Genomic DNA, 11,588 nt, shown 5'->3' on the forward strand with positions numbered 1-11,588 from the left:
TCTGAGTATCAGTACATCTATCTGATATCTTGTAAAAAACAAGATTTAAATGTGAAATGTACTCATGCCAGAGTATTTTCACATCATTAATTTGGTACTGACCCTTCACAGGAAATCTAGAAAATAAAGCCCTCAAAAAAAGTTCACAAAGTACCATATAGATAAAATCATGCCTCATGTCATGAAATATAACTTTCCATACTGTACACAAGCTACTAGTACATTTACTGTAGGTGCAGAAGTGTTCCTTTCTAATTACCTCCGCCAAGGGAGGAGGTTATGGTGCCATACATACAAATGCTGTGAATTTGAATATCATCATGATCATCACCATCACTCTCAGCATTGAAACTCCCTTCCCTTAAAATCCAATATTGGTACCTGGTAAGTCAGAAAGTGTGTACATTTGTATGATCAAGATGTTTCAGATGTATACTAAAGATTAAGAAGTTTTCTGGTGAAGTAAATGTTCCAAGTGATTGAAGAAATGCTTGGTTTCTTTTGTCTCACAATGCTATAAAGGCATCAAGAAATTATGGATTTAATACTTCTTTGTCAATGCACTGTAAGTCTTAATGAAAATATTATGCATGCAATATAAAATACTACAAATTTAGCAATATATGACAAAGTTGTTAACCTCCATGATGGTATACATATTGTACAATGTAAAATGTAGAGTTAACTACATAATGGATCTATTGGAGATGATACAGGTTGTTGTCTGCAAATATATTAACCAGGTGCACAATTTGACACCCCTCCTTGCTTAGTCTACAAGTGTACTATATAGGCCTAATGCAGGGTCACAAAAAAAAAAGCTGCTGAAATCCAAAAGTGGCGAGCCAATGGAGTAAAATGGAGTCAAAAGGGACCTGGGTTGATCTCAATCCCAGCAGAATCTTCGTTAGAGGTAAAATGACCAATTCATTTTGCCTCTTCTTACGAAGATTACACTGTGTATGCAACCAACAAGCGTGAAATCAAGAACAAGAACTCTGAGATAAGTTCGAAAGATTTAACCAAAGAAACAGTGTTGGCAGTTTTTCTTCTTTAGCAATGCCTTCATTCCAATATGTTTGAATAACATGAGCTGTACCTTCCATACACATGAAAAAGTAATGAGACAAACTAAGAACATCCCAATAGGCTTTGAGATTAGGGATCAGGGTATATGAAATACAAAAAAAAAAAAAGTATGTGCCCTAATTTTCACTTTTTTATCTCAGTAGAATGCTTCTTCTTCTTCTTCTTCTTTTTTTTTTTTGGGGGGGGGGGGGGGAAGGGGTGGGGGAGAAGGGGTGCCGGTAGTTTCTTGAGTCAGTTCCAAGACTTGCATTTTTGTAATAAATCTTTGCCACAGAATCAACTAGTTCATTCAAAGTGCCAGCACTTTGGTGCTGAATCAGCTTAGTAAAGCTTATAATCCTTCTGAGAAGATTCACCTATTTGGAGTATTAGTGTTGAATCAAGAATAGACTTGACTATTGAAAGAAAAGGCCAAGAGGCTATTGTGCCTCATGCATAGTGTTTGGAGACAGGAGGGATCAGAAGACAGTGGGAGCTACCTCAATCCATGCAAACTACCTATAGATGCATGAGTACGAGATGCAGAATGCCTACATGATTGTGTGTGCTTGTGTGTACACACAGAGAGGATTGAGTGAGGGGTTCACACAAAGCAGCTTCTCCAACCGATCACCTCATTCTGCATAACAATAGTGCTTACACTGGATTGTACAGCGGAGAACTAATAAAGGTATGCAAACCTCACAACTTCAAGCTGAGATACTATAATGTACAATGTACGTAGTTCTGAACCCTGCCAGTGAAATGTGTCACAGAACTTTCAACCACTTAACCCTTTCTATGCCAATGAGCGAAATAAGTGCAAATTTCACACCAATAGACAGGAACCATATGTGGCACATAAAGGGTTTGCTCAGATTCTCTACAGGTACTGTAGGCCCTATCCTCTGAAATAAAGTAGCATTTAATAGGAGATGACTGTTTGGCAAGTTGCAGCACATCTGCATGATTAGATTTTGCTCCAACATATATAATCTTGTGAGTAGTAGCAGTACAATCAATATACTAGCATAGGTTGCGACGAAGAACCACATTGAAGAATGGGACAAAAATATTAAATTTTCAAGAGAAAAATTAATAATTTTGCCCTCGGAGATGATAAATCTATTCTACTATTGGTGTTACAGAAAACTACAGTACATATTCAAGAATATTGTTCAACTTTTGAAATTCAGGAAGATACGATGCATGTTTTGTACAGATGGATCGGCAAAAAAAACCCAGCATTATTACAGTTCAATCTTTAAAAAAAAAAAATAATTAGAGTGGTGAATACACCATGATTACCAGAAAACATGAAAAACTGATTCATTAAGGTGTACATGGTCATGACAGAATATGACCATGACAGAATATGATACTTTCTATCAAAACTTGTGTCACCATATGAATTTACAAACCCAATAAATTAAACTAGCCCTACATGTACAATGTATGATTAAATTTGCACTCCTGAAGTTGAATGTGTCAAATGTTAAAGGGACTGTACAGTTCTGGTAGAGGTAAGGATTTAGCTTTTAACATTTTGTAAGATATTAAGAAACCACTCTATGAGATGTCAAAGAGCATGCAATTCTAGGGGGTATCAAAAGTTTATTTGATGAAAATCGGTTTTGAAATGGCTGAGATATATCCAAAAACAATGTGAAACAAAGATACAAGTGTATCCTAATAAAAGGCATGGCCTGTCGCCTTTTATCATTATCACTTTTTGGATATAGATCTCAGCCATTTGACAACCAATTTTCATCAAATAAACGTTGAATCCTTCTTGAAATTACATGCTCTTTCATATTTCATAAGAGGTTTCTCATTATCTCACTTGGAAATGTTATAAACCTGAATCCCCATCTCAACCAGTACTGTACAGTCCCTTTAAATGGGTATACAATTTCTACATATGTATGGTAAAAATATAATGTACCACAACTTCTTGAAGTACCAGTACATGTACAAGTATTTGACTGAGTATAAAAAATCACTTTCCTTCAAGTCAATATCATTGACAGTACCAGTAACCTTGTTTTATCCAATAGACAGATTTATAAAGGACTTTCCTTTGGGATAATACCAAAACATCAAATTTGATTGGAAGACATGTATTGTAGGTACAACGTGATTACTTTTTCGTGAAAAGCATCACATTTCTAATTGTATGGTAAAATCTGGATACTTACAGCTGTACTATGCGGCCATAATAGGATCACATATGAAAAAAAAAAAAACAATTACTAGGTCACTCTGAATCTTCTCGAGTTTCCACAGAATTTCAAAGAATATCAAACTTTTGTCCATTCATATTTTCATAAAGTGTACATGTTTGCTCTCCATGACCTTAAGAGCCCGAAAAAAAAAGAATAGAATAGAAAAGATGAAACCAAATCCCCTAAAGGACAAAAAATAAATTACATGTATCACTGTAACAGAATAAAACAAAAAACAAGCACACGGTTGTACGCATAAATACAACAACAACAACAACAAAACCCACTTGCAAACAACCTGAGCGAAACTGAGTAGATTCCCGCGCCAAAGAAATCAAAATGGGATGATATAGTTTTGACTGAGATAGAGCTTCAGGATACTAACTTTTTTTTCAGGGGGGGGGGGGGGGGGAGCTGTAGGCCTACAATGTACATCGTATATTTGAGAAACCTCTCATGAAATATGAAAGAGCATACAATTCTATGAGTAATTCAAAGCTTATTCGATGAAAACTGGTTTTGGAATGACTGAGATATCCAAAACAGTTCTCTCAATCCTAACAAAAAGTGGGACCCACCTTTTGTTTAATAAGATTGTTTTGTTTAACTTTGTTTTTGGACATCTCAGCCATTTCAAAACTGATTTTCATCAAATAAACTTTGAATTCCTCTTACAGAATGTATGCTCTTTAATATTTCATAAGTGGCTTTATAATCATCTGGCAAAAAATGAAGAGCTGTAGCCTCATCTCAGCCAAAATTATACCATCCCTTTAATATAAACAAAACACAAACACAGACACGCAAACATCTCTGTACTGCACAAACACACACAAAATAAGCACAAGCAAAATAGTACGAATGACAAATAATAATAGGTCGATGCAATAACTCTGAGAAGCCTACAGTAATTTCAAGGGTAATGGGGAGACAGAGCTGAAAAAGGAACACTGCTATGACACTACATCCTACACATCATGAGCAATAGTGAACAAACATTTAAGTTTTAAACATTTTCACACTGTACTCACACCCTTTCACACAAGTACTCTTCTAAAACATGCACTGAACCATCAAGGTCTTTAGAGTTAAACAGAGTTCATGACAGTGAGATTACATGGGAGATAATATTAGTCATTAGGTATTTACTAGATTCCAGTATTGCTCATGATAAAATTTGGTAACAAAGGCTTAGAAACAGTAAGCATAAATGCTAATTGAGAATGGCACATTAAGAGCAACTGTAAAGAGTAGAAATGTTGGATATAACTCCCAATGAGATGTAGTTTTCTTTGATGGGAAAACTAAATATTTCATAGAAATTATTCAAACTTATCAAAATTGATTATAACCTCATGGGTCTTACTGAGTAAAGAATACATGTACAACTTTGAAACAATGCCCCACCTGCAAGAAAACTAAAAGTCAAGTAAACAGAGAACATAATATGCTAGATATTCATTACATAGTGTGCATGAAGTTCCATGCATTCAGAAAATATTCCAAAACCTCATCGTTTAATGAAAAGTAAATTTATAAGTTGCCTGAAACTTTTGAATTGAAATTGCATGCAATGTTTTTCTTTTCTTTTCTTTATCATAAAGTGAGACAGATATCTAAATTAAAACAAATCCCATTGCAGACAAGAAAAATGTCTATTATTCTTCATCATCAGTCATACAAATGTCACGACTTGATTCTTACCTGAAGGAAGCAATATGGAATATTCCGTTCTTCAAGAATGGTAGCATTGTACGTCCCTGACGAGAAGATTGGCTGGTTGTCATTGACATCAGTGATAGTGATGTTGACAATACTGCTAGATGCCAGTGATGGTGTTCCTTTATCCCTTGCCATGACTTCAAGTAACACAGAGCTGGCTTCTTCACGGTCAACTTGGCGATTTGTAGTAACAAGTCCAGATACTGGGTTAATATCAAACCATTCTGAATGGTTTCCAGTAAAAACTATGTTGTAAATGATCTGGGAGTTAATCCCTTCATCAGCATCTGTAGCATGGACTTGTGTAACTTGAGAGCCAGGTTCAGATGCCTCAATAATGGTAGCAGAGTAAACTAAGGGTTCAAATATGGGAGGATTGTCATTAATATCAGTCACAGCCAGAGTCAAATTGACCTCTGCATGTTGGGGTGGAGAGCCTCTGTCTGTGGCTCGGATGGAAATATCATAGCTGGACACCTGTTCCCTGTCAAATGGACTGGCTGAACTTGAAACAACCAAGAAGTATACTTGATTGCTACTCTGTTCAATGCTGAACTGGTTGGCTCCACCAGTAAGCGTCATGGTGACATTGGTCAGATCACCATCGTCTGGGTCTGTTACAGAGATGCGAGCAAGTGTGGTGTCTGCCACTGCTGCTTCTGATACCTGTGGGGATCCCCCTTCTTGAAGAAATAGGACCTCCAGAGAAGGTGGTTTTTCATTGATATTCATCACTGTTATGGACACAAATGCAGGCTGACTGGACATAGGTTGCTCAGCTTTGTCTTGGGCTATCACTAAGAAATCATGTGATGAAGACTGCTCAAAATTTAAAGGTCGGTTGAGATAGATTATTCCTGTAGCTGGATCAATGCGAAAAAACCCATCATCTCTCTGAAGACTGAAAACAACCTCGCCATTTCTACCTCCATCTTCATCTGTGGCTGTCACTTGAAGAACTGTACTATTCACTGGCGCACTTTCATTGATGATGGCACTAAAAGAAGTTTGGGTAAAGACTGGCGAGTTGTCATTAACATCAGTCACTTCAATAACCACTGTGGTGTTTCCGGTGAGCTGTGGATCTCCTCCATCAAATGCTTCTATAACGAGGGTGTACTCTTGGATTGTCTCATGATCAAGGGTTTTATTGACCACAATGTCCATGTATACCCCATTTGGACGAACTCTCACATCGAGATCAAATGTGTTATCAATGTTGCCTGCAACAATCCTGTACCCCTGCACATCAAAAATGCCCTCATCAGCATCTGTTGCAGTAACTCCTGTAATTTTTGTCATATAAGGTTGTACTGCCTCTGTCACTTGTTTGTGAGTCACAACTTGAAAAAACTCTGGACTATTATCATTGACATCAGTCAGTGTGATCACAACAGATATGGCATAAAAGTTACCATTTTCACTCACAAACACCAATATTTGGTATTCTTTTTGAGTAGCTGTTTCTCTATCTAAAACTTGTGCAGTCCTAATTATACCTGTAGATCCATCCGCTGTAAATTCTGAAGGAACTGCTTGAAACAGAAACGCTGAAGTGTGGTCTGTATCATTTCGAAGATCACCAACAACTGTCCCAACAGGCTGCTCTTCTTTCACATTATAGGAGACACTTTCCTGGACTTGGGCTGAGCATGCAGAGATGAAGCTAAATCCAAACAGTCCTACTGCAAAAAGGAACATTCTCCATGACACATCCATCTTTTGATACACCTGTATCTTATCTCTCGTTCTTCCAGAAGTGGTCATTTGATACCTGTTCCAACATGACTTCTTTCTTCCATTGAAAGGAAAAAAGCTGCAACCAACATTTGTCCCATTTCTACAGTTACTCATCATGATTCAAGACAAAACTGCCATTGCTCCAAGGAACACACACGAACAAAATAAGCTTGTAATATATCAAGTCAAGATATAATCATATTTGTGATGATGCAGGTCTAGTGTGTACTCATAGTAGAAGCCTATTCACCATGAGCATGTGCTATCCAAAGTATGAACACTCCTTCTTTGGTCTGCAGCTTTCAATTACTCAAGAGTCAGCAAGAACATCAACATCAGTTCACTTCTTTAGAAGATGAGGTAGAGATCTGTAATAGACCCCCGCGCACTTTCACTGTCAACAGGTCAGGATCACATTGCTACACAATGTAGGAGCCAGAGCCCTGGTATGTACAGTACAAAAAGTATCCCTCTGCTACTGAAAGGCATTAACTTACTAAAATGATTATGTTCTTCATCACCATTGGCATTGGTCACTTTAGTACATCAGCAACTTGCAGTAGGATCCTCGACCTACATCATGATTTTTGAACGATGCATACACAATCCGGTATCTCGCAGAATGTCTCCCCTTCTAGCTCACGCGATAACTTTCCAGACACCTCCTAGCTCCTCCAAAGGTTATCGCAACTTGGCAACAGAAAGCGTTTTTTGTTGAAGTGTGTAGAAACGAGACGTGCCCGAGCAAATTCACTGTTGTGTTGTATACTCCGTTTTTCACGGCAACAAACTCGCGGTAGCTATTTAAACACTCTTGTAACATGCACTCACACTTTCAGAGTTACAAAAAGGACAATATTGGCGGATGCAGAAGTGATTTGAAGGAGAATTATCAGGAATAATCGACGCCTAATCTGCCCGAACTGAGTGTGAGTGCTAGCATACTCGCCGTATACAGTGAACCAACTAAAACCGGCCGCCGCATTTACTGCGCTAGCAAAGTAGCGCTAGCTGGCTGCTCGCGAGATCTATCAACCGGTTGAGTCCCTGCTGCTGCGAGCTGCACCCTCATACTCAGTATTAGCCAGCCGCTTCGTGCCCGTGGGGGATTTGAGGTACAGCGGAGCAATGATGAATTCACGAATGCGTAGTGGAGAGAACACGCATTCATCCACAAACATTCACGCCACGCCAGTGCCGTAGCGCCAGCACGCGGTAGATGCAAGATATTACTGAATTGTAAGTAGGAGGTTCATGAATTTTCTCTCATTATCATTATTATTATTTATTCAGCCAATGACAATGACAAATAATTACATAACATATAATCACATGAAAATAACACAGTTGATACAGTAACACAAATACACTGTTTACGTCTGTCAAATTATAAACTGGGAAGCAATATGGGCTAGGGCTCACAAAAGTAATTATTTTACTATTTCCCTTAGGCATGTGAGCCCTCTTTTCAGTTTTGTCTAATATTTTCAGAATCCACCTCAAATTGTGATAAAGATTTACAAAAATCATTTGTCCCTCGATTAATTTTGTTAATAAATACCTGTATGAAAAAGTCATTTTCATTTTTGTATATGAAAAATCTAACCTAGCATCATATACACACAGCCTACTGTTACTTTACTCGTTGATCTTGAAATATAATAAGATTTACTTATTTCTTTCTATTTATTCAGCTATCTTTTCTTTTCTTTTTTTCGGTGAAACACCGCCTGGTTGTAACGTGACCTATATCAAAGTTATTATTTTGTTTTGATTTATATTGGGGTGCGTATTATCGAAACAAAATTGCACAAAATGTACAAGGACGTATAATTGACGTGGACTATGAGGAACCCACTAAAGCAAAGCTCGGAGGATGCGGGTTCCAGTATTAGTGAACGGATTACAGTTAAACCAAATAGATTCAATAAAATTTTTAGGTATTTATATTCACAGTAATCTTTCATGGAAGGTACATGTTGATTATTCATATAATTGTTGTGTAAAAATGTTGGAGTTATTCACAAACTGAAAGAGTTTATATGCCCCGTCACAGTCATGGTAACCTGGAAACATTAAGCTGTACATTACTTGAATATGAGACCATTCTGAAGCAGATAATTTTCACACAACAATAGATATATAATGTACTCTTCGATGAATCCCACAAGGATTGGAACAATCATCCTCCAGCATTCCCACTGATTCCCACTGATCAGTTACTAGCCATCCCCTTTAATCAATACGTAGACTGAAAACCACATAATATAGTCTTAATCATATTAAGCGACAATTTATTTGCCTGAATCCACTCAAATACTAACTGAAGTTCGTTATTCAAAGAATCGAGCAAAATATAAGAACCTGAGTGAGAATAAAAGAGACTTGTGTTATCTGCGAACAGAAGAAAAGACAACAAAGAGGATGAGTTCCGGTTTTAATGCTGTTGAGTTCCGGTTTTAATGCTGTTCATGGTTTTAATGCTGTTTTCGCCGTATCTTCATACGTAATTTGGCTGGTCGTTTTCAGAAGAACTTAGTGCAGGTGTTGACAGAAAGTAACCAATATATATAGAGAAACAAGAAAGAATACTGGCAGTATATTATTACACCATGTATACTGTGTATGACATTGGATAAATATTTTTGCAGCTTGACCAAAAGATCGGTCTGTATAATGGTCGTCGGGGATATGTTCCACTCAGACTGAATGGCTTCACGAAAACGTCAAAAAAAAAAAAAAAAATGATGGACTCCTCGAGACAGACGGTATATAATACACTGATTTTCATCAAAATCTTCTATGAAAAATATGAAATTGAAAAAGTGTTTACTTTCTTTCTTTTTTTGGTCAGTGTCAATGGCTGTAACCTACGTAGTATTGATTTGAAATCTGTACATAAAATCGACCAGATTTTTTTCTTTTTCCCCCTTTATTTTGCAGCAACAGGCTTTTTTTCACTTTTATTATCCCTCACTCTCTTCGAGGCCATTATATGCATTCTTCCAACTTTATTTCTTTGTAAATCTGTTTCAATTTCAATAGCACTCGCCCCTCATTAGATGAAATGCAAGAATCATAATCACTTTATATCCTACAATGTCTAATTTCTAAAAAAAAAAAAAAAAATGTAAACGGAGTAGTCAGTATTGCTGAAATTTCAGAATTGCGCTGATTTGGAGTCTGAGCCAGCAAGGTTATGCTTCGATTAAATGAAACTGTCGACCGAACAGCCATTCATGAAGGATAGAGCCTATAGAATAATAAAAAAAGGAATGGATACCGGCATTTATAATGTGAGTTGTGCAATTTTGTTATTTGGACTATATAGAATTCACTGACTTTGGTATAGTTCATGGTCATGAATTACACTTTGGATTCTTGTATACGGGGATGAGACACAGGCTTGTTGTAAATAGACATGAAAAATACAGGGCTGAACGTTCAGCTCTTACGCATTTCACCCAATTCTATCACTTCTCACGTTGAACTCAACAAAAGATAGAGAACAAAAATGTTTCCATCATCCCCGATGGCTACCCTAACCCTAACCCCAACCCTAACCCTAACCCTAACCATAACCATAACCAAAAACCCTAACCCAACGTTTTTCCCATAGGTTTAACACGCGCCATACATGCCCCAATCTGTGCCGTCTTAAAAAAAAACCGCTCCCCCGATGTACGGAAATTCCCCCAATGCCGGAGTCAAGTTTCCACATTTTGTGTTGAAATCACGATGAGTACTAAAATCATCCACCGACAACTGTCAAAGCTCCCTACTGTGTGGAAGGGAGGGGGAACTCCATGGGAGCCGGGGGTGCTGGGGGTGCTGCAGCACCCCTGACTTTTTGGAGCAGGGGTGGATAGCACCCCTGTGAAAAATGAAAGTTCGGGGTGCTTCGCACCCCCAACTTTAATCTTTTTACAGGGAAAGCTTGTTTTTTAATAGAAAAATGTCCAAATGCGAAATCTCCATAGCGTGGGAGGGGTATCCCCCTCTCACACATAACAAGCTTATAAGTGCAGACAGCACTATTAAAGCATCCCCACATTGTCCATGCATGGGTATCTTACTTTTCCTACTTTTCTATTGATTTTTTTTTTAAATACGCTACCTGAAGGGCTCACTAAATTGCTGAATTTCAATTCTAAAAATGCAGAAGTTCCCTCATTAAGGGTGAGGGTACCCCCTCCTAGCCTCCAGGGGAGCGTCGATGGAGGGGGGAGGGGCACCATATCATTTAGCTCCCCCCCCGTAATTTCCGAGATGTGGATTTTTTTTTCCCCTAACTGTCCCAATCTTTCACCCAAAGTGTACACCAGTCAATTCCGAAATGCGAAATTTCCCTCGTATTGGAGGGAAATACTCCCTCCCATGATCAATTTTATTTTCCTTTCTATTCTAGATTAATGCAAAACTCCCTCATATGCAGGGGTGCGGGACAGTTGCCATGATATTACCCCCTCCAATGATTTCGCGGTGTCGGAAATTTTCTTGCTTTTTTGATGGAAAACTGTCCAAATATTTTACCGAAACTGTCCAGGAATTGTTGCAGTTCAATTCTGAAAATACAATGGGTTTATACCCCCTCCCACATCCTCCCCCTTTGGTCCTTTCCATAAGATTGGCATATCTCCGAATGATATCTTTCATCAAAAGATCTGTCATTTCAGCTTTAAAAAAATGCAAAAGTTCCCTCGTTTATGCCCTAACCATTTACCCCCTTAGTTCCCCTTCATAGACGTAGTAGTAGTACAGTTCGCGGATTGATAATTTCCAAAAATTCCATCAAAATGTGTTTGCCAGATAATGTCAACTGGATTCTAAAAA

At 37.9% G+C, this 11,588-nt stretch overlaps 1 protein-coding gene across 1 annotated transcript in view; it reads right to left on the reverse strand.

Moving 5' to 3' along the window:
- LOC139733941 (protein dachsous-like) overlaps positions 1–6,726 on the reverse strand; it is a 52,678-nt gene extending 45,952 nt beyond the window's left edge. The window contains exon 1 of the mRNA XM_071644753.1: positions 4,998–6,726. Coding sequence (XP_071500854.1) covers positions 4,998–6,716 — 1,719 coding nt within the window. The 5' untranslated portion in view covers positions 6,717–6,726. The remainder of the gene's footprint in view (positions 1–4,997) is intronic.
- Between the last annotated feature and the right edge of the window lie 4,862 nt (positions 6,727–11,588).

Source organism: Diadema antillarum, unplaced genomic scaffold (genome assembly GCF_040938485.1).
Source record: "Diadema antillarum isolate AM-2024a unplaced genomic scaffold, OU_Dant_1.0 seq00000506_RagTag, whole genome shotgun sequence".
Classification (NCBI taxonomy): Eukaryota; Metazoa; Echinodermata; class Echinoidea; order Diadematoida; family Diadematidae; genus Diadema; species Diadema antillarum.